Below are 25168 nucleotides of genomic sequence, written 5' to 3' on the forward strand. Positions count from 1 at the left end.
TAAATCACTTACAAAGAATAAGATGAGGAAAAGACCTCTGTGATTTCATCTTAGAAGCCAGAGAAGCACACCCATGTCTACTGTCTATCTGTATTCTTTTTGCAGCTCATAAACAATTTACAGCATCAATATAAAGCAAACATATTATGGAAAGATGCATGTCTTTCCCCCGGATAACTCCCATCACAGGCATTGTCATCCCCTTTGGTAAAAAGTCTGTACCCATGAACTACTACATAGACAGCAGTCTACTTAACACCGAATGTGTGATAAGAGACCTTAGGACCCAGGTGGACAGTAGTCTGTCCTTTGATAGTCACATCGCTACAGTAGTCAGGAAGTCCTTCTACATGGCACACCTCATCATAAAAGGGTTCTCATCCAGGAAAAGAGAGGTCATTGTTCCCCTCTACTCTACACTCATTAGACCCATTATAGAGTACAATGCCCCTTTTGGAATGTACTTCACAAGACATCTGCAGCAGCTGGAAAGGCCACAGAAGTACCTCACAAAGAGGATTACTGGCCTCAAACAGATGCCCTACACTGACCGTCTCAAAAAACTCCAGCTTTACTCCGTAGCTCCAAGGTGATCTCTGCCTAACATATAAAACTATGTCAAACCCAGAGCTGTTGGACATGCTACACCTAAAGAAATCCCAATCCCTTTGAGCTACATACTCTAGGGACCTAAACCTTGTCACCACAATAAACAAGACATGCTGGAGGGTAGATTCCTGTCCCAGAGACTTCCCATACTCTGGAACAGGCTACCCATCTATGTCAAGCAAAGTTCTTCATTAGCACTCTTCAAGAAAAATCTTGATGAGTGGATGGGAAATAGGAAATACACCCTGGGATCACTTCTGTGTCTCTGCTCGACAGTGGCACAGGAAAATAACTTTCTTGCGTGGCGTAAGCCGAGGAACCTTGTTGGCTAGGCTTACGTAGGCCCTCGGGCTGATAGTCTAGTACCTATGAATCTATGAGGCAACTGTTGACCTCTACTTCACAACCCTAAACAGAAGCTTGCTATAGACAATCTGAAATTTAACCACTAGGGTGAAATGGACTATCGAGGCAATTAAAAGATAGAAAGAAAGATATATATGTATGAAAATTAAAATAATACAAATAAAAATGGAAAATGAAGTGTTCAACAATTGCAGAACAGGAAATAAATAGGATACAATCTGGACAAACAGAGTAAGAGACAGATGCATTCAATATGACAGATAGTGATTTGGCTCAAAGAGCTTTGGAGTGGTGGAGGATAATGGGTCTCCAGAAGAATGGGGGAGATTCATGGGAGACCATGAAAGCTAAATATAGTAGTAAACTAGCCAGTAATGGAATAAACGGTATATCAATGTTGAAAAGGAGCTGGAAGGAGGCCAGCAGATAGGATGGGGTTGGAAAAAGTACTTGGTAGAAATGCAAAAGATAACATAGGCAGGAGTAGGTTCGGGGTGGGAAAAGGTAGAGGAAAGGAAGACAGAGGACAAGACAAGCTAGGCAGACGTTACCAAAAGAGTATAGACATAGTGCAACACAGAATGAAATATAAGAAGAACATAGCAGGCAGACATCAAGGAGAGTGCAAGTAGAAGAAAGCCAATGTGAATGGCAGGTACAATTGTTTTAGAAGAAATGAAGAGGAGACAGAACAGAGGGGGTTCATGCAGGACTCAACAGAATAAGAAAGGGTGGGAGGGTCACTCAGTCATATGGAAGAGGCTGTGCAAGAAAAGAAATGAAATGAACAATGGAAAGAGCTTGTAGAACGAGTTCAGTATGGATGGGAAGGGGAGTAAGGGACCGAAGCCATTAAAGAGAGGCGGGCAACCAGAACAAGTATTCAGATGAACTGTGTATGGGCGAACTGGAGAGGAACAGATCCCAGATAGGAGATGTAGGGATACAGGTCAGGAAATAAATAAAGCAAAACAATACATACGAATATTTTTTTGCCCATAATAGCACAAGTCCCCTGCCTTTGATGAAAACTGTTGTTCACTGTTATGTGATTGAAAATGCACTACAGACTGCATGTCTGACAGTAAAGCAGAGATAAAGGAAGAATGACCAGATTACAAAGAAAAGACAGAACTGCACGTATGCAAACATATTCATAAATGCTTGTGTGATCACTCATTGCACTAAATATGTTAGCCACACATGTACAACCAACTGAGAATATCCAACTTTATGAAATGATAATACTGGATATGAAGTGTGATTTGCTTGTATGTATACAATTTGACTGATGTTGTAAAGCTGTGTCTGTGGCAAAGAGAGATAACTCACTGCAAATGTGTTGTGTAAGTGCACTAGTCTGATGGTTCAAATTCAGAGCTGTCTAACTATTTAACCTTTGTTTCACTTTTTTATCTTTTTTGTGGCTCTGCCATTTGTGTGGTGCATGGCTTAGTGCAAACACTGTTAACTGCCTAAAAATTTAATGTCAGTTGCCTTTTTAAGTGCAAACATGCTTAGTGGCATTGCTCAGCAGTCAGGAACAAGGATGGTAATGACTGCAGAAATTCCACCTGTTACCCAACCATCTCTGTGGCACAAGTATAAATACATTGAACTAAAAAAGACAAAACAAAAGTAAACTGTGATTGGAGTCCTACTGTAGTTATTTTTACTGAGGAAGGGTCATAATGAGTATTTACACAAAGAATATAGGTAAGCTATTACCTTTTCCATTTGCACAGTGTCTACCCGTGTGCAAACAGAGTTCATTATTTAAGCAAAAAAAGTGAAAAATTAAATATGGTTTGCCTTCGTTCTCACAAACAAGCTAAGTGGTGATGCACAGCCATCAAGTACTCTGGACAGTACTGAGTGTGGAAAATACACTTGCAGCCTAGCTTTCCCTGTGACACCAGCTTTAAATGCAGTGAACTTATGGTCATAACACAGGTGAGCTAAGGTTCTAATCCAGCACACTCCATCTTTTAATAAGGGTGTCCCAGTGTAATTTTACTGAAAACTGTGATTATAAAGGGAATATTACATACCAATAGCTACTGTACTTTTGTAGGTATCATATGCATTATTTTGTATTATGTATGCAACTGGTTTATCATGACAATGATGAATATGTAATAAAAATGCAGCTGCATATCTCTGAATAAAACAATGGTTTATTGGCAATCATCTAAATGCCTCCCATAACCCAAGTATAACTGTAAGATAGAACGTTTTGTGAGGTATGTACCACAAATCACAAATGTATTACTAAAGTAATGCAAATCTATCCATTTCCAGTATATTGTCAAACATTAGTTCTAAATCTCACATGAGAATGCATAATCCAGGACCTTGTAATATCACACACATACAGCCTTAATTGAAGTATAGCACCAGACAGTCTTTAAATTGTATATCTGTGATGACCATGACTGCAAAACACTTCGTCTGTGCCAATGAGGAATAATCACCTATGTATGTGGAAATGTATACATTCTCTTTTACATATGTTTAAATCCCATATTGTACAAATTACTTTTAACAATGTGTAAGCCCCCGTAAAATATATGTCAAGTCATCTCCTAGATCCCTCAAAAGTTCTGACTTACAAGCGAAGTCATTTAGAATTTCGATGTTGACCACTGGGCAAAGTGTGACCAGGTATAGCAGCATACATGCCATAAATCAATGCCAAATGTTACATCATCACTGCTGTTTCATAGATCCCCTTCCTTTTTGATTGGCAATGTTTCTCTACCGTCACACAAATGAGGTTGGCATGGTTGTGTGTGTTTGCACACAGGTCATAAAACACAATATCACAAATTGGCATGAAAACACTTGTAATGTTATTGTAGGACCTTTGCAGACATGGCAGTAAATGGGAAAGATGGTGCCAAATTCAGGGCTCAAAGGTGAGGTGTGGAGGAGTTAAAAATCTTTACTGCACTTCTCATGAAGCACTACAGCTGTAGGCTGCTGCAAGGGGACTATACCATGTCTCAGTGTAAGGCTAAGGCTTGAAACAGCCTAGCTAAGGTTGTCTCCAGTGTGACTGGCATACCATGCACTGAGGGGAAGCACAAGCACCATTACAGTTATCCAAAATGGTGCAGGTAGGTAGAACTCAGCCAGTGGCTGGATGAATTTAGAACTGCTGACATACCACAATTGTGTAAGTATACAGATAAAGCAATTTAAAATGATATGGACTGGTGTAGCTAGGCAAGACTGGTATGCATAATTCTTTCATGTCTCTTTTTCTCTCATTCTTTATTTGATAGATGTACAGGAAATCTCAGTGAACAGGGAGGCACATTATGAGAGAATGGAAAGACTCAGAGAGGCAAGAGGTATGTATGAAGCACAACTGAACATGACGTATAAAATATATTTTGATTCTAGAGTTAGTAGCAACTTAAGCATGCGGATCTTAAATGTAACAGCAAGCATGCATGCTTTGTTCTGTAGCTGCTGGTAACTGTATTTGGCAAGTGTAATACTGTATTCAGATTAGGTGGGCTCATTTCCCAGAAGTAACCTATACATTAATGTTCAACAAGTGTCATTTTTAAATTTAAAATGGGTGATATTGGCTTCAATGCCATATTGTTAAGTTAATATACGGAATATAGCGTATTCCAAGGATTACTTGTAACAATTCACAATCATTTTTTGGGATTGGGAATGCTCAGTAGCAAACATACTAAAAGTATATTTATTGTAATAAAGCATGAACATGGCATATAATAGTTTGATCATCTCTTTTATTTTTTGTCTCATCCCACTCTCTCTCTCTCTCTCTCTCTCTCTCTTTTTGGCGGGGGGATATCTGGAATCACACCATTCTGATGTCATACCTTTCTGACAAAAAAAATGCTTTTCAGTACAGGGAGGGAGGCCAACCACTGCGTCTCATCCTGACAATCCTACACTAGTTATCACGCCAACACCCATCACCTTTGGGATGCAACCTGACAGTACTGCCTCCATATCCCCTGCATCACCTGGCCTGTCCACATCAGGTAACATTGCCTTGGCTGTTATTGCACTGGTACCTCCGGAAGTATTGGTGGACATGGTGATTATGTCACCTGCTAGGAGCTGCTAGGGATGGTGCATGATGTAAGAGAGAATGGTCTTGATGCCCACATCAGCCACCTGGAGAGGTTGCTTATTAAAAAGGATAAGAGACTCCCATGTCAAGCAGTCTCACAGAAACCTGAGGAAGGGGACAGTAATGACAGTTCTGAGGGTAAGAACTAGATTCTCACTGTTCCCACACTTGATGAGCATGTGACTGTGATGTCCCCTACCTATCCTCAATCATGATGTCCCTAAAATTTTTGTATTCATCACCATCCCAGTGTCTGTCTTGTTTGTCCTCTTTGCACCTGCTATCTCAGCTACCCTACCTAATAACCCTCACATTCCTATGTCCCTTCCCCCAGTGTTCCTCTCTTCTTGAAATCCAAATAAAAAATAGGCACCACAAAAAAATAATTGTACCATCTCTTGTCAACTCTAGAAAGCTGCACACACAATAAACTTATGATTTGCACTGTACTGAGGTAGGCATTACTGATAAAATTTGGGGAAGACACATACTTCAGTATAGTCATTAATGGTCATATTTGCACTGTTGATCACATTTACTTGGGTAATTCCATTCTGACACCATTTGTAAAAAAAAAGAGAGAATAGTTTAGATTTGAATCCTGGATCACCTGTGCTCTGATCAAGAGATCTCTGCTCTTAAACAGTGTTCCACAGAGAATGCTAGGCAGCAGGTGTATTTTCGGTTCCCTGGGAAAATATTCGCTGATCCGTGACTTTGACATTTTTGGCTTTCGAACTTTATAGTTCGACAGAATAGCATTCGCTGTTCTGATATAGACGCATATTTTCCACATTCAGTACTGTTCAGAGTGCTGATGGCCATGCATCGCTGCTTAGCCTGTTTGTGCAAAGGAAAGCATGTTACATTAAATGTTTCAAAATTTTATTTAAGCAGAGGAATGTGTTTGCTTGATGCTTAACATCATGCAAATGGGAAAGGCAAGGCTAACATTTTATTTTTGTAATAAAACTTGGGCCCCAACATGTCAAAGATAGACTATAGCATGACCATCATAGTAGCTGCCAGCAATTTCTCTCATAACATATCTTAGAAGCTACTTTACAAGTCCAAGTTGAATTCATGAAACACAATTCACGCTAACACTTTGCCATCAATCGTGCAAATCAGTTGGTCAAAGATGCACATTGTGATGAGGTGTTTAGCATGTCTTACTCTAGTTACTGGACTGTTATCTTCCATTACATGAAAAGGCATTCATAAACACAAGGGAAAAGCAGAGACATGTGTGTTTGAATGAACACATACTTTCTGATATTCATGTGTTCCCTGCAGCAAGGCACTTGCAAATGATATATCAGAACTCGGGCCATTATCAAGCAGACTACAGAAATGCAGAGCATAACTGCATTGTTACATTTGGTATGAGTTTATACTGACAACGGACATTGGTCACCCATGATCATATCACACTGAGATTGTCAGCAAATTCTACTAATATGGACATCACTTCATCTGAATATGAAGACACATACCGCCAACCTTGCAGCACTGGTGTTTCCAAAGTGTGTGTGTGTGTGTGTGTGTGTGTGTGTGTGTGTGTGTGTGTGTGTATCTAAACAACATCCTAAGAAACAGGTACATGTATGGCTCAGTTCTGCAATATGAATTCATTATAGCTTCTTTCACCTAGATTACCAGGATGTATTTAAATTTATTTTTGCAGACTGCAATCACACAATCATATCACAAGTCCAGCCTTTGCACACAAGTCTCATAACACTATATGTCACCTGCAACACTATGATGATGTCATCCTCTATAAAGAGCACTGTGCCAATGATGAAATCAGATGTCTGTGATGGTCCGAGTATTAAGTACTGTGTTCTCCAGCTTGTGTAACTAGTTAGATAGGGGAGTGAATCTCACAACAGTTAAAGTTTGTGTGTGTGTGTGTGTGTGTGTGTGTGTGTGTGTGTGTGTGTGTGTGTGTGTGTGTGTGTGTGTGTGTGTGTGTGTGTGTGTGTGTGTGTGTGTGTGTGTAGTCAGAACAGCTTGACACCAGATACTGCTGTCCTCACTCAAATATCATTCAGAAAAAAATACTTTTACACTGGTACATGACTCCACAGCAATTTCATATAGTCATCCTAACATCATCTTCTCACTATACACTAATGATGTCATCCTCTATAATGTGCACTCTGAGACTGGTAAAATCAGACTTGTGCCATGGCGCTAGCATTAAAGGACCACTACAAGCAAATGATGAAAAAACATATTTTTATCTTGCTATGAATTACTGAACCTCCTAAATGTGCTTGCAGCAAAATAAGTACTCATTCCTAATTTTATGTTTTTTTTTATCCTCGACTGCCCCTCACTGGGGCAGACATTCTGATTCCTTTGGAAAGCTAATCTGTCCCATAATGTACAGCTTGTGAGAATAAGTAGCCCTAACCCTTGAAAAAAACTGCCGAGTTTGAGAGTCTGTAGATCATGTGTCATTGACTGTTCTGCACTGAGTTTTACAAATATTGTTCTTACTGATGTGTTACACATTCTCTGAAAGAAGCTTGCAAAAGTCTCAACAAATTGCTGAGATAAAAATCTTGCAAGTTTCAGTTCTTATCCAAGTTACTCCTCCCATCTCCCCTCCTTCAATGAGCTACAGTCTCACATTTTCAGCTTTGGCTAGATTCAACTAATTAGTCAACTTTACATGACAACAGACTTCAAACAAATCACATCCTGTGTGCCACTAAAACTGTCCCCTCAAAGTTCTCTTCACTGTGAATAGCATTTTCCAGGAATTATTTCTAAAAAAAAAAAAAAGCACACACCAATCCAGAGTTTAGGCCAATCTATCCATTTCTTTGATTTGAATAGCATTCTGGCTGCTCATGTGGTTATCTTTGTGTAGTTATTCTGTTACATCATAACCTGAACTGTGGTATTTAATGCCAAGCTTTACATAACAATTAAACAGTTCTCGGTTTCTTCTTAACATTCTCTCAAGACACTGATGCAACCCAGTACTTGTCAGTACTGGTCGCACCACTGTTTTGTACACCTTACTTTTCAGTTTCTTTGGCATTCTTCTGTCATACACTACACCTGACACTATGCCAGTTAGCTGCGGTCCGTCTGATTCTAGCTTTAATCTCTTCATTCAGACTTTCCTTCTCCTCAACCACCCCTCCCAGATATTTGAAGCTATTAAACTGTTCCACTGTCTTCCCTTCTCTCTCATTTCTCAGCTTCTTATGATTTCCCCAGTTTGCTGCCATTACCACTGTCTTATCTGTACTTAGTTTCATCTCATTTGCCTGCATTTTTGCATTCCATTCTCTTATCCTTTGCTGAAGTTCTTGCTCAGAGTCTGCCTGTAATACCACATCATCTGCACAGAGCAACTTTGTTGATCTGTCCCCTCCTGCGTGTTTGTTAATGTAGTCCATCACCAGCATGAAGAGCAGTGGGCTCAGAGATGAACCATGGTGCACACCAACTCCCACTGGGATCCCCTCTATGAGAGCAAATGACGTTCGTACTTGAGTCACTGACTGGGTCCTTGTACACAGCCTGCACTAATTCTACCAATGTTTCTGGGACTTCGAACCACCGCAGTACTGCCCAAATCAGCTTTCTTGTGACCTTGTCATCTGCTTTCTGCAAGTCTAGGAATGCCCAATTGTACTCTTTCCTCATCTCTAGCTTCTTCTCAACTATCTGTCTCACTGCAAAGGTTGGGTCAGTTGTGCTGCATCCTGATCTGAATCAGAATTGCTCATCTCCCATCTATCTTTCTACTACTATGTTTTTTTTAATTTATCAATCACCCTCTCCAGAACTTTCATGCAGTGTGACAGGAGTTTGATACCTCTGTACTGCCCACAGTTAAATAAGGCCCCTTTGTTCTAGAACACTGGCACTTGTATGCTTATTCTCCCATCACTTGGGATACTTCTTTCTCTCCACATTGCTATGAGTACCCTCAGGAGCCAATTCTCCCCAATCTCACCCAGCATCTTTATCATATCTGCTGTGACCTCATCTGAGCCTGCTGCTTTCCCTGATGTCATTCTTACGTCTTCTAGGGTGAGCTCCTTTTCTTCTCTCATAGTAGGCTGTGTCTACAGCAGTACAGCTTCTGTGGGGTTTTCTTCATTTAGAAGCTGCTGGAAATACTCCTTCCATCTGCTTTTGATGTCTTGTGGACTGATGAGCAGGTTGTTGCTGACATTCCTTATGAAGGGTGTCTGACTATCTTTTTTATCTTTCTGTCTTTGCCTTGCAATCTGATATAGTTTCTTTGTGCCACCTACTGAGTCACTCTCCAGAAGCTGGTAGAGTGCCTCCAATGCCCTATTCTTTGCTACTGTAGTTCCTGTTTTAGTTTCTTTGTTAACCAGTCACTATCCCTTCCTAGTCTTATCTGTCTTTTCTATCTCCCACTTTTTCCTGCACTCCTCCTTTCTTTTGATGACTTCTGCATTCCATTACCAGCTTTTTTTATGTACCTTACTTCCATACCTGGCTCGACCACATATCTGTTCTGTAGTCCTCACACATGCTGCACTGCCATTCTTCTTCATCCCCACCTATTTCCTCCTCTTCAAGTGCAAGAGCATCAAGTAATTCTCTCCAGTCAAACAGACTCTCTGAGTCGCTGCTTGCAGCTGATTGTGGCACTGGTTTATGCTGCGAGCCAACGGTTTCACTGGGAATGACTTTGCATTTGCTGATTTTACCCCAATGTCCTTTTCCTTCTAGGATGAAGTCTAGCTAAGTTGCTGTCACTTTTTCTGAACCATGTGTTGGCTACTAGCCAGAGAGAAGTCTAGAATGGTCTCTCCTTCTTTATTTCTGTTGCCCCATCTGTGTGGGCCCAAGCAATCCTCATATCCTGTTCTGTCTGTATGCACATTCAAGTCACCTGCTATCAGCTGCAGCTGCTGTATGAATTTACTCTTTCATTCTTTTCACCACTATCACAACCCTGCTGCGGGGCATAGGCTAAGATTATGAATACTACTCTGTCATTACACTGGAGTTTGACTGCCATGAGTCTGTCACTAATTCTGATGCCTTCTGAAGCCTGTCTCTCTCACCACAATTCCATCATTATTTCTAGCCTGAGTAATAGACTCTGGATCTCAAGCCAAGTGGCTTTGCTGAACTGCCCTTCTATCTTGGATCTTGGATACATAGGATATCCAGCCTCCATATCATCATATCATCCACTTTCAAGCGCCATCCTGTCTGTGAACCTACACTGAGTATAGCAATTCTTAGTTCATGTTTAGCAGGTTGATTAGTTCTATATTCAGGTTTCATTCAACAGAGCTATCCCAGGTAACCCATGCTGGGCAACTGGACACTGGCCAGCCAGTAGCTTATTGACCCAGGACTGCTGGGATTTATGGCAGGCAAACATGGCCAACAGGGGCACATACACCCCTCCCACTGTTAGTATGGGTCCCTGGCGGAGGTTGGAGTAGGCCAGGTCCTCAACTCACTTATCACCAGTAAGTGTGAGGAACAAACACAGACACAGGGAGAACATGCAAATTCTAAACAGTTATTGGTCAGAGGTCAGGACTAAACCTTGTACCTTATGCATGGGAGGCAAAGACCTTAACCATTATGCCAACTGGTCTCCTGCTTCTGAGGTTACGCATATGCAAAATATAATGGCTAAAAAATTACCATCCATTAACCTATGCATATATTAATCTTGGTGGCATGATATACTGTTAAAAAAAGAAACATTTTTGGGGGAGAATGAGAGGCTGGGGGGTAGAATAAAAGAATGGGGTAGGACTGACATGGTCATAGTCATGGAGTATATGAACCTGACAGGAACAGAACAGGAGACACTGAACTCTAGGTTGGAGAGAGATGGATGTTGGCTAACGTCTTGGACCATGAGGGGTTTGGTCAGCTAGTATAAGATAATACTAGAGAGGACAAACTTCTAGATGTGGTCCTAAGCAATGTGGATATGGTCAGGAATATCCAGGGGCTGGTCTCATTACCTAAGAGTGTTTATACCACTAGCTGGTTTAGAGTAGGAGGAAGAGTAACAGTGCACACAGAAAAATGATGGTATGGAAGTACAGGGAAGAGGATTATGATGAGCTGGGAAAGGTCAAAAAATAGGGGCAAGGATTCCTAAAATAGGAGACATATATGTTAAGAGATGCATGTAGAAACAGGGGGTCTTTTCTGAACAAATCCAGGCTCCCAGTAGGAAAGAAAAAAAATAAATTGAAGTATCAGGGATAAAGTGTTGATTTGGAAACACTAAACAGCATCCAGTTCTGCAACAATGTAAAAGGCTGATAAGTTTATATGGATGTATATTGCAGATTAAAGTCTGTAATGAATCTGAAGTTCTCCAGGGCTTAGCCCTTAATGAAGAATTATAGAGGTATAACCAGTCTGGCAACCCATAAAGCAAACCTTTTCTGTTTCAAGGATCAGGTATCACAGAACTCATCTTCAAGGATAGGTACCTATCACACATGGCATTCTGACCATTAAAAGGAACATCATAGCAAGTGAAGAAAGTCAAAGCCTAATAATTTTTCCTCAGTAACCAAACCTAGGCACTGAGAGACTGAAAAGTAGGTTTATCAAGTTGCCTTGAGTTTATATCAAGAGGCAACAGTAGGTTAAAAAAGGTTTACTATGACTTAATAATAAAAAAAGTTACGAACATGTGGCATTTTATCAGAATACGTAGGACCAGATAGAACAGTGCAAGTATTCTGTCTGCCTCGAGATGAAAAGAAGATATTTCTCTACAAAACATGTTAAGGCCTGGATCAAGTACGTAAAACTGAAACAGTTCTATGCTGGACATGGATAAAAATAGATATTACTCTAGCTGACCTCTGCTGTACAAAAGGTGTTTACTTGTATTTGCCAGCTGGTTGCACCTACACAAATTGCTATTGTATTAAATAAAACTGCCATCTTGGGTGCTTCAGGGTGTTTGTGTCATTGGCCACAAACACATGAATGAACTCATGATCTCATCTCTATCCCACATCTTCATCATCTTGGAATGACAGACACCTTCTTGTTACGGCAATTTACTGCATTACGTTCATCACAATGAACAAGTCAGGAACCTTTACTACAATGTTCTGAAAGACATGATGGATATATAGGAAGCCTTCTACTCCAGGGTAATGATGGATATTGGTTCTAGTTGTCTAGCAAAGAAGAGTCTGGTTAATGGCTGTGAATGAGCTTTGTTCTGTGGTCCTGCCTTTGCTTGAATACTTTGTGACTCTAAGTCACTTAACTAGACAGTGCTCCCAAGTCCCACCTAGGAGCATGGGTGCCATAACCATAGAGCCAGGAGCCCCCCCCCCCCTCACTTTTACAGCTGCAAGACCTGTCGGGAAAAAATAATGAAGTGGAGTTTTCACTCTAACGTGGATTCGCGCAGGGGAGTTAAACTAACTAAACTAGCTGTTCTTGTTCTCTTATTGCTTTGTGCTATAGGACTTATGCTGCCACTGTTCCGTTGGTGCTACCAGAGTCATGTCGGTAAGGAAAGTTTTGTTCTTTTATTTGCAGGAGTTATGCTTCCTTGCGTGTGTGTGTGTGTGTGTGTGTGTGTGTGTGTGTGTGTGTGTGTGTGTGTGTGTGTGTTTGTGTGTGTCTGTGGAAAAATGCCCCATTTAGGTATACCTGGTGGTTACTGTTACTCAGGGTCTACCCATACCACCACTTATGATTCAGGGAGTTGAGTCCATAGCTCTCCACTGTCCGGATTTTCACACAATATCTGGCTCATACTTGTAGTCTGTTCCTCTTAACATTTGTGTTTTTCTGGAAAATCAGTGAGAACTGAATTCACTAAATAATGTTAGCTCTTTAAGTTTCAGTCTTTCAGGAAACACATGGTAAACAAAACACTTTATTTTAGCAACTTTCTAAGATTATACAAGCAATATTTAAAATGTATTCCTGGCTTTGGGCCTTTGCCCCTCAAATAAATTTTGGCTTTTTCCAGATTTCTTGTGCTGCGAAATTGAGAGATTTAGATGATTGTCAAGTGGATTTTACAAGGAGCTGAGAGCTTCAAGCAAAGAGAAGTTCAATGCTACTTATGCTAAGCTGTTTGCATTGTTAGTAGCACAACAGGTAGTACACTTGCTTTTGATGCACAAAGCTGTGGGTTCTACTCCCACAGTATGCAGATGGATTGCTGATACTGTACTGTGTTGTACGTTAATGGGAGTGGATGCTGCAGTCCTATGAATGTCCTACTTTGGAGGAGTTACTTAGTAACTTTGAACCCATTATCATTTGCCATCCATTCCCCATTGCAAAATTACTAGCTTACCATTTTTTAATGTAGCATAGGCAATTCATAGGTTCATAGGTGTGTACTAGGCTAATGGCCCTGGAGGCTTTACAAGCATAGCCCATAGCATTACCCTGGCATTGTGCCACCCGACCTTAGTTCCTAGTGCCTCTATTGAGTAGTGCCACTGGAGTGATTCCCGGGGTGAATTTTCTATTTCCCATCCACTCATCAAGATTTCTTTTGAAGAGGGTCAATGAGGTGCTCTGCTTGACATGTATGGAAAGTATATTCCACAGCATGGGCAGTCTCTGGGTTATGTACCTGTCCCACCAGCATGTTCTGTTATTTGTGGTAATGAGGTTGAGGTCTCTGGAGAGTGTGGTGAGGAGGGATAGGGATTTCTTTAGATGTAGCATTTCTAACAGAGCTGGGTCAAACATGGCTTTGCAAGTCAAGCAGAGATCGCCTCTAAGTAGGCAATATGAGACAGAGAATAGTGGGAGTTTTTTGAGTCTGTCCATATAGGACAAGTGTTTAAGGCCTAGGATCTTCTTTGTGAGGTACTTTTGTGGCCTCTCCAGTTGTTGCAGGTGTCTAGTGAGGTACATGCCAAATGGGGCATTGTACTCAATGATTGGTCTAATGAGGGAAGAGAAGAGGGAGACAATGACCTCTTTCTTCTTGGATGCAAAACCCTTAGTAATGAGATGTGCCATATAGAAGGACTTTCTAACCACAGTGGCAATGTGGTGGTCAAAAGAGAGGTTGCTGTCAACCTGTGTTCCCAGATCTCTTATAACGCTTTCTGTATTCAGTGGATTGAATTTATTCTTCAAGGGCAACAGGCACTTTATTTGTAGATGAAACAATAAAATACTACAAAGTTGTTTGCTAGCAGCAACCTCTTCAATAATTACAGATCCCTTTAATGTGGAATTATTTAGATGACTTTTGCAGAGATTTTGCATATATATTGGTGGATTGTAATGACAAATGTTTGAGTGGCCTTTTATGGTTGAAATGGGTAGTTTTGTGATTATTGGTTCATACATTTTGTTTCATTCTCACTAGGAGACTGTTCCAAACTACAAATTTAAAACACATTCTAACAAGTGGTGCTGTATTATACAACAATATAATTTAATACAATCAGCTTAATACAATCAGGAAGGTGAATCAAAGAACGTATACATGTATTCTTGCTCACAGGATGCAGGAGATCAAAATAGGGGAAGAGACTAGTCACCAATGGTGTCCTCCGGGGTTCAGTGCTGAGAGTTTTTTCTGTTTGGCATATACATCTCAAAAGTTAAAGGAAATACCAAAGGGCTTTGGCTGACTAAGTCTGAGATGACTAGAGCTAGGAGCAGTTACTGAATCCCCAAATGACTTAACCATCATGCAGGAAGGTTTGTCCCAAACAATAACTGGTGCCAGAATAATGAATTCAAACTAAACTCCAAGAAATACATTATCGTATCCTTTGGGAAGTCATCTACTCCAGGGAACTGCCAAACTGACAATGCCCCCTGAGAACTGACCCAGTTATTTGGCATTTGGGAACTTGTGTGTACAGTGACCTAACTTTTGACCAACATGTGCCCAGAGTCATAAGAAAGTCTTTCTATATTGCACAGCTTATAAACAAATTGATTGTGACTAGATCTAGAGATGTTATTGTCCCCCTTTACAAAGTCCTCATTAGGTCAATCATTTTGTATAATACCCACTTTGGCATGTATCTGTCCAGACCCATGCAACAATTGTAATATCCACAGAGATACCTTACTAAAAGGATACGAGTCCTAAACAGTAGGTCTTGCATGGACCACCTCAAAGATTTATCACTATACTCAGTATCCTACAGAGTTCACAGGTTCACAGATTAGTACTAAGCTAACTGCCCTTGCGAGCCATTTTAAGCTTAGCCAATTATCCCTTGTGTGACTCAAACCCTGCACCTTGTGTTTCTAAGGCAAACACCTTAGCCATTAGGCCACCCTCCCAAATCCCAAGTCTGGCATCCAAGGCATCCTCTGACCTAATACATATGGACCTACTGAACATTAGCAAGTCAAATGGTATCAGAAATACTTAGTCCAGGTATCTAAACTGAATGTTGTGGAGAGACGGATATATATCCAGAACAGACTATCCAGTGAAGTAAAACAAAGCTCATCCCTACCCGGATCTAAGGATGGGTAATAGAAAATGTACTCCAAGATTATCCCCTCGTGACACTAATGGATAGAAGCAGTTCCTAAATGCTGCATCCCTCACATGGGTCCCCCCAAATTATCTACAGTGTGATCACATTTATTCTCACTAGGGCTAATATACAATTATCAGCCATGGGATAGGTAAGACCAATCAGGAAATGTTAATTCAAGCACCAAAATGGAAAGTGGCTAAGCTTAAAATGTCCTCCAAGTGAACCTATGTTGTGGTACTAAATAGTTTTAAAAAACTGCCTTTTTAGATCACTAAGTGCCCCTGTCACCCTCTGCCCCTCCCCCCAGTCTTCAACAGCTTCCGGCGCATCTACCTAGGAAAGCAACTGTCTAGCTTTAAATAGATGGATAAATGACTGAATAAATTAATCATTTAATTAATCAATTAATCACTTTATTGTTTAATTAGTAAAATGATATATGCATTGTTATCCATACACTCTATTTAACAGAAAAAAAACTCAAGTTTGTATACAACAGTCCAAAAAAATGATTTAACTGCAATCAGTAAGGAAAATGAGATAAAAGCATGCTTTTAGATGGATGCTGGGAAGGGCCAATCAAAAGCATGCTACCATAAGGCCAATGCACAAATGGCTGCTGACCAAGCTATTTAACCAGCAATTCCAATTAACTGAACTCACTTGTGTTTCATATGTAGCTGAGCAAACTGTTGTATGATGTCATGTGTTAACATGAAACCAAGAAAGCAGAACAAAAGGAAAAACTCAAAAGTGGTGTTTCAAAGGGTGGGTGCAGAGAAATAGTCTAGCACAAAAATATGAAAAGTCTTACCAAAATAAATATCAGCCTGTCAAAAGTAGTGCAAAGATTGTAAACAACTTTCTGCAGTACCCAGGAAGCATATATGCCGTTCATGGAAACAATCCCCTACTAAGGATTAGTCTCTCACATGGCAACATTTTGAAGATCCATTCAGCGAAGTACACAAACATAACTCCAGAAGTCAATGTCAGAGGCACAGATAATAAGGCAAACTGCATGACCCCAGAGAGACAATAATCTATCTGGTATAGGAAACATAGAAGTCTGTGGTGATTGGGATGCAGCAGGTTTTCAGACCGCTAGTACAACAAGATTTCAAGGCAAATAATGAAGTCACCAGTCCTCAATGTTGGCATAATATCAGTCTTTGTAATGACAAAAAATAACCTGAAGGCAGGTTGTCTTATATTGCCTCATCCAACAGTTCATCGGAATTTGACTGCTTGCTCAGGTTACAGTGACTGCTTGAGACTGCTAGGCACTGTTTTGAGTTTTTTGTTTCCTCAATGATGTGTGAGTGTGGGGCTGGTACATGTAAGTTTGGGGGTTTGGGGGGGGTATAGGGGCACTGCAGTATTTTGATGTTGTGGATTTGCTGAAATATTTTCCAAGTGACCATGTTCCAATCTTACATAGTGGAAGCCCTGGAAAAATTCTTCTTCCCAAGAAGACACATGGAGGAAAATTTGTAAGCAGTGATCCAAACGCAAATTAAGTGATGACTAAATTATTAGATGAGGAAAAGTGAACCCACACTGATACCTTTAAATCAAAGATGAACAGAAAGGATGGTACTGCATGTAGTGAGACTAAAGAATCCATGGGATCACAAGTGACTTTATTAGGCCTGGAATAGTTGAGAGCAGAACAAAAGATACATGGCTGTTGTGAAATTCCACTTTCCTCTCTTAATAAAATGCATACTGGACACCAAATGTTAAATTATTTTTTTGAAAACTGAGACACAAGCCCAGTCAGTTACTATTTCAGGATGTAACTAGAGTTACTGATTTTACATGAACAGTGTAAGTTATCTATAATCAATCCAAAGATGGAACATCTGCAACTTTTCAAGAAGCAACCAAAACTTGAGGATTTACAGCCAAGTAAGAAAAGATAAGTAACGTAACCATAGCTCTCAACCATCCCTCTCCTAAATGAGGAATGCTACCTCTCATAATGTGCAACAAATGGGCAAAATGTGCAACAGTTACTAACAGCTTCAACTAAGAAGTTCATAGAATGATTAAAAAAGTGATATTTTTACTTACAGAATAGCGCTTGTATTGAATTACTATGATTTAGTTCTATTTACCAAGGATATCAGTTAAAAATTGTTAACAATGAATGTGTGACAGACCCTTTCAATGTGGAACTTTGAGGGAACATGAACTTTTTAAGACCTAAAATGAGGAACGTTCCCTGTAATGAGGTGCACTTGACAGGTATGAATGTAAAGGTAGAAGCATTTTGTAGTATCGCAGACAGATTGTGCAGGGTTATAAATGTCCATACACTAATACTTGAAGCAGTGCAGCTGTGGTCTAAAGTCATTCTTTTACCACATACATTATAAAACAACTGGGTTATATCTAGGGAAACATGCTACAGTTTTAAACATTTAAAATGATTTTTTTATCTTGTGAGTGGAGTAACTGAATTCTAAAGGCTAAGCATAATAAACATTTATTTATTTATTCATCAATGTGACTTCCTTGACAAGGGCAGACAACTCATGTGAGTGAGAGGGTAATATGATGAAAATAATCCTGATTCCTACGTATCTCCCTATAGGCACTATTTGACCGCAGTAACTAATGCAGACTGTGTTTGGTCCACTGAATATGTATCACTGTCCTTTATGCTTTGCATTTTGTTTTCTGTCAGTCTTCAGTGTCATCTTAAACAGGAACATGCTATGCTTAGCACGTTTACTTAGCAATCCAAGGGACAAACTATCCTTTTCTCTTTATATACAATAGAGTTGATCTTGTAGCAGGATGATGCACCAGCATTTTGGCAAAAGACTTGTAACACAATGTGCTCCTGTCATAACACTTAAAAAAGCTCCTTATTTCCAGGTATATACACATTCTTAATAAAAGCAAGTCTATTTTGATAATCAAAGATCAGAAACCAATAATGATGCCATGATCCCTACTACTGACAGAGAGAGGGAGAGAAAGAAAAAGACTGGCTGACTTGAACAGACTGACTTTTGGAAGTAAGTTGGTACTTCTGACTAACATGGATTTATCCTTCAAAAAGCACATTTCAGCTGCAAATTGTGTGATTTCTATAGAGTAAATCAGTTTCACACACCAGATACCACAATACAACTTCCACACACTTCCTGCCCTCCTTTTCTAAACTATATTCATGAGACGCTACATCACTTACACTGCCAATAAGCCCAGAAAAGTGGTTATAATAGGGTTGCCAAGTTTGCAAGAAATCTCTCATTATCCACCTACCCATTTGCCTTTGCTAATAAAACAGATGAGTTTTCCCTGCAGAATACTATACAGTCAATGTAGATTTACTTACAAATTACTGCACAACAGCCAAAGCCTTTGAGTATCCATTCAAAATTCAGGGAGTAAGTTCATGAGAACACTTAGGCCTGCTAACCAAACACTGCTCTGAGCCTCTTATTCCATAATTGTGCCAATGCACCTCCTTTCTTAGTTCCTAAAATAAAGTATACTTCTTTATGAGATTAGAATTGTAACACTGCAGAATTCAAACACAATTTCCTTGTTTAAAACTATTTTACTTTAGAGCTTTTTCTCCTGAAGACTCTATTGAAAAGGAACCCTCAACCCATCTAGACTATCCTGGTGAACAAACATCAATAAATAAATAAATTTAACAGTCTTTATATCCAAAACATAACCTGACCAGATTTTAAGAAAGCAGGTTAAAGTCACTGTTCTCACACTGTCTAATGTTCTGTGCAACACAGGCATGTATCACTGCTTCTAATCTCCTTCATTTACAGGATTTTAATACTATTTCATGTGCCTTCTCATTTAAGACAGGATTATAATGTGGTTGCTTATTTACAAAATATTCTTTAATTGTTACTATTAATTATTACTATTTGCATTAAGCTAATTCTTACGTATTGCACTGCTTTACCTTAGGAGCTTTTCTCCATGGGCACCCTCTGTAAATGAACTCTGTACAGCAGGGCAAAGTAATTCACAAAAATATAAATAAATGCATTTGATCAGACACAGTATGGAAGAATTTCCTTATGACTTTGAGCAATTCCATGACAATCTGGTGACAATGTAGTGACATGATAATTAACATCAGTGGCAACATACAGGGACGCTATATTTAATGAGCAAATGGTAACACATAGACAACAGAAAAATACAAATCATTTTCTTAGCTTTTATTTGCTACAATAAACTATTGGTCAGTGGGGTGATGACCTACGCCACATATAACTGTTGCTGACGGAAGAGTTGTAGTCAGCAGCTAACTGGCATCAGATTTAAAAATGTGGTTCTGCTCAACAAAAAAAGCTATATCTCATACTTTAGGACTAGGAAGTAATAATGTCTGAAAAGGGTATATATGTTATCAACGCAGTGAGTTTGGGCCATCAGGAACAGAGCAGCTCAGTTTGCATGAAATATCCAAAGTTTTGTATGTATACTGTGTAACACAGATATGACAAATACAGGAATTATAGTCCCTCTCCTCTTCATGCTGATGAGATTGCATCAGGAATACTGTATGCAGTTCTGGAGACCATGAAGGGAAACCGGTGAGAAGCAACTAGAAAGCAGCTAAAAGAAGCCAGCAGAGATAATGTAGGTGGCAGAATAGAAGGAATATAGAACAGCAACTGAAAACAATAGACTTATGCCCATTGAACACTGGGCCAGGGAAAGAGAGATTAAAATATGGATGCAGAAAAATCTGCACAGGAAATACGAAGGGATGCAACTGAGGTACCTAAATAAAAATGGGAAGAGGGACATTCACAGGCATCTAAGGGTACTCAATTCAACTTAAACCTGGGAAAATACCTTTTTAAAAAGGAAGTTGAGGGCCTTTCATGCAGGATTCCTGAGCTTGTTTGAGGGAATGAAAACTTACAAAAGACTTTAAGAGGGTGTAGGATAACTGGAAGGGGCTGGGCAAACTAATAGTGGTGGGGAATAGCAGCACAGATTACATGCAACTGGAGCACATTAGGTAGACAATCTGGTTCCTGTTTTCACATTTTTGTTATGTTATGCCACATGTTATAAACAGCAAAGGCAGTATAAACAATATGAGCATAGTTGGCCTGAAAGCCAATAATCAAGCCAGTGAGAGGTAGAGTAGACACTCTGGTATAGATTTGGAAAGGGCTCAAAGGTCAACAGAGACTAGGTTAAAGACCTGGACATTGGCTGGACAGAAAACACAAAAGCTCAAGGAACTACTTAGGCTGTAGCATCTCAGGAAGAAGAGGATATAGGTGGAGTTGAAGAATGGAAGTGCGAGAACTACAGAACCATCATGCAGCCAAGCCAGGTATAAAAATAAGGTACATAAGGAAAGCTAGTAGTGGAATGCAGAATTTCAGGCAGTCATCAAAAGAAAGACAATATCCTAGGATGCCTTTTAAATAGCATGAAACATGACCTATCAGGGCCTCTGGAATTACTATTTAACTGTAGCCTCCAACAGGCTTTGTGCCTCATAAATGGAGAACAGCAATTGTCATCTCTCTGCACAAATGTGGGCCATCTAGAGACCCTGGAAACTACAGACCCATAAGTCTCACTAGTCTTATATGTAAAGCCATGGAATGAATTATCATGCAGATGATCAATAGAGATATAGTAAACCTCCAGACACTGGACCCAACCCAGTTTGGTTTCGTCAAGAGCAGATCATGCCTACTCAACTTGGTGGACTTCTTCAAGGAAGTCAACAAAGCAATGAATGAGGGCAAAGTCATTCATACTGCCTACCTTGACCTGGCCAAGGCATTTGACACAATACCCCACTCGGGTATTGTTGACAAACTCAACAGGTTAGGTACAAACCCATATGTCACCCAGTGGACAGCCAACTGGCTCACGGACAGGACCCAGTAAGTTAGAATTGGGGAGTCCACCTCTACAAAGAGGCCAATCACAAGTGGAGTCCATTAGGGATCAGTCCTTGGACAGCTCCGTTTTGGCATTTACTTCTCAGAAGTGAAGGCCAATGTCAATGGTCTCCGGCTGACTAAATTTGCAGATGATTGCAAATTCGGAGCTGTCATTGAGTCTCATACTGACACAAATGTTCTCCATGAGAGGCTGACACAGACAAACAACTGGTGTGAGAGCCATGGACTAAAACTAAATGCCAAGAAATGCATAATACTATCCTTTGAGAAGTCGCCCATCTTTGGTAACTATCATATTGACAACACACCCCTTGGATGTGACCCAGTAGTCAGGGACTTATGGACACACTCAGATAGTAATCTAGCCTTTGATCATCACATGTCTACAATGGTGAGGAAATCATTCTGTGTTGCACAACTTATAAACAAAGGTATGGCATCTAAGTCCAAGAAAGTCATTGTTCCACTGTATCTGGCATTCATCAGACCTGTCCTTGAGTACAATGTCCTGTTTGGTATGTACTGAACCAGGCATATCCAACAACTGGAACGTTCACACAGGTTCTTGACTAAAATAATACAGGGCATAAGTAATATGTCCTATGCATACTGCCTCAAGGCCCTATACCTGTATTCTGTCTCATACAGGCTTTTGAGCATAGATCTATGCCTGGCATACAGGGCATTGTCTGACCCTACTCTGATGGATCTCCTGCATATCCACAAAACAAACAGCACCATAATTACCTGTTCTAAAGACTTAAATCTTGCCTGTGATATAAATAGGACCTGCTGGAGAGATAGGTATGTTTCCCAGAGCCTACCCCATCTATGGAACAGGCTTCCCTTCCATGTGAAGCAGAGTTCCTCCCTAACCCAATTCAACTGCAACTTAGATAATTGCATGGGAAACTGGAAACTCATCTCTGGTTTAGCCCTATGTCTCTAATGGACAGAGATAACCTGTAAATGGTTCATCTCCCAGACCCATGCTTACACTTATCATGGGTATCAAAACTTGTCAAAGATTTGGGGTGCATGGCTAGGCTTAGAATGGCCCCTGTGGTCGTTAGCCTAGTAAACACCTATGAACCTATGAAGGAGCTCAGGAAAAAGTGGGAGACAGGAAAGGCAGACCAGGCTAAGAAGAAATACTGGCTGGCTAACAGAGCAATTGCAATAGTAAAGAGCAAGGTGTCAGAGGCTCTCTATCAGCTTCTGGAAAATGACTAGTAGATGACACAAATAAACTTTATTAGGTTGCAAGGCAAGGACAGAAAGATAAAAATGATAGTTGACAGACACCATTCATAAAGGATGCCAGAAACAACCTACTCACCAGTCCACAGGATTTCAAAGGCTGATGCAATGAGCACTTCCAGCAGCTTCTGAATGAAAACACAATCCCACAGAAGCTGTAGTGCTCCATATACAGCTTATGATGAAAGAAGAGGAGGGGGCCATCCTAGAAGAATTAATAATAGAACTAAGGAAGATTAATGCAGGGAAAGCAGCAGGCTGAGATGAGGTCACAGCAGATATGATAAAGATGTTGGTTGAATTAGGGGAGAACTGGTTCCTGAGGGTACTCGTAGCAGTGTGGAAAGAAAGAAGTATCCCAGATGACTGAAGAATAAGCATACTAGTGCCAATATGTTCAAGAACAAAGGGGGCATCCACAAATTTGGGGCAGTACTGAGGTATCAAATTCCTGTCACACTGCATGAAAGTACTGGAGACGGTGACTTGATAAACGAATATACAGAGTAATAGAAAGTAAGATGTTAGATTAGCAGTTCAGGATGCAGCACAACTGACCCAATGTTTGCAGTGAAACAGACAGTTGAGAAGAACCTAGAAGTGAGGAAAGAGCCCAATAGGCATCCCTAGACTTGAAGGAAAGCATATTATAAGATTCAAAGAAAGTTGATTTTGGCAGTCCTTTGATGGTTCAAAGTCCCAGAAATATTGTTAGAATTAGTGCAGGGTATGTACAAGAACCCAATGCTACACATGCAAACAGTTTTCAGACTCACACAGTGGTCAGGTTCAACAAAATTGTTGCATGCAGATGATGCGTCATTATGGGCAGACTCTGAACAAGAACTTCAACAAAGGATAGTGGAATGGAATGTAAAAATAAAGGTGCAGAAGATGAAAATGAGTTACAAGTACAGACAACACAGTTACAATGGCAGCAAATGGGGGAAATCAAAATATGCTGAGAACTGAGATAGAAGGGAAAATATTGTAACAGGTTAACAGCTTCAAGTAGAACTCAACCACAATATACAAGCAAATCCTTTCTCCAAGTCTAGGAAGGCCCAGTTAGACTCTTTCTTCATCTCTAGAATGGAATGGCACTATCTTCTACAAAATGTTCCCGTTTGTGATTCTGTGCATGATAAATAAAAGTATGTGCACATGAAGGAATCAAGACTGTCAAATATACTACTACTACTAAAACATCTTCTGTATCCTTTATCAAATTACCTCCGTTTCATCTGTGTGACGCACTGCTCAAGATAGCTCTAGTCATTTTTAAACAACAGTCAAGATATTTAATCTAGTTTGGGGACCTTTCCTGCAAGTACCTCAATGCATTTGTTATATATCTTGGATGACGTGTAGAGATGGTGTGCTGACTGGGGTGACTGACTTCTACTTACACTTCAGTTTATGCACATAATTCTTTCAGAGTGGCTATAGAGCCCCATGTTTTCTATGTTAACCCAAGCCAGGAGAGTTCATTTCACTTATATAACCACAGCTACAATATAAACAGCAGCATTAAATCCTTGCAAATATTCCAGAATCTACCTGTGATCAGGCTTACCTTATTGACATACATGTGATACACAATATATTGCGACTGTTGCTTGTAATGAGGTTCAGAGCCACTGATGTATCACTGTTAGTGGTAGGGTGGGATGCACACTTGAAGAAAAATTCCTGTGATATGAAAAAGAATACAGTTAACTCTCTGGGATACAGCCTAATGCTAACATCTTTACTAGAGGAAAGACAGCTCTATTAGTTTAACAATGATAAGAACATTTGCAGCACATTCTAAACAAAACTATTCAAGTCCCGCTAGCATTACTGTTATATACTTTAGCAATAATCTATGCCTGGGTGTGGGTATCACAGGATTTACCCCTGGTTGGTGTGGTTTGATCACAAAAGCTATTATACAATAAAATTATTTATGGAAAAAAAGTCTTACCTTTTTTGAATAATGCAAATTGTATAAAATGACTTTAGTGCTCTTCTGTTGGCTTCTTTTAGTCTGGGGAATCCAATATATGTACTGCATATTTATTTATTTATTTATTTTTATTTTACATTTGTTGACCGGGAAAGTCCGACTGGATGCATGTCCATTTTCAGCGGAGGCCCGGGGAGAAAAGCTCCAATATGTGAATGGATTTATAGTCTGTGAAGATTTTCACATAATGTCAAATTTTTGTGTGTGTTTTTCATGAAGATGTGTTCTTCTGCAGATCATTGAGGAATTAAGTCACTAAACAATAAAGGACCCTTTTGTTGAAGATTTAGAAATTATGAGGTATGCTGTGGAGCTGTTTGAAGCACTCCCAAGCTTTGAAATGCATGAGTTTTTTTCTTTCTTTAGGTTT

The 25168-nt window shown here is 39.9% G+C and overlaps 1 protein-coding gene across 1 annotated transcript in view; it reads right to left on the reverse strand.

Annotated features, from left to right (window-relative positions):
• Positions 1-25168, reverse strand: part of PRKN (parkin RBR E3 ubiquitin protein ligase) — a 4754857-nt gene that overhangs the window by 2918811 nt on the left and 1810878 nt on the right. Inside the window, exon 5 of the mRNA XM_044073232.1 lies at positions 24367-24482. Coding sequence (XP_043929167.1) covers positions 24367-24482 — 116 coding nt within the window. The remainder of the gene's footprint in view (positions 1-24366; positions 24483-25168) is intronic.

The sequence above is a fragment of the Protopterus annectens genome, chromosome 1.part0, assembly GCF_019279795.1.
Source record: "Protopterus annectens isolate FY-2018-M chromosome 1.part0, PAN1.0, whole genome shotgun sequence".
NCBI lineage: Eukaryota > Metazoa > Chordata > Ceratodontiformes > Protopteridae > Protopterus > Protopterus annectens.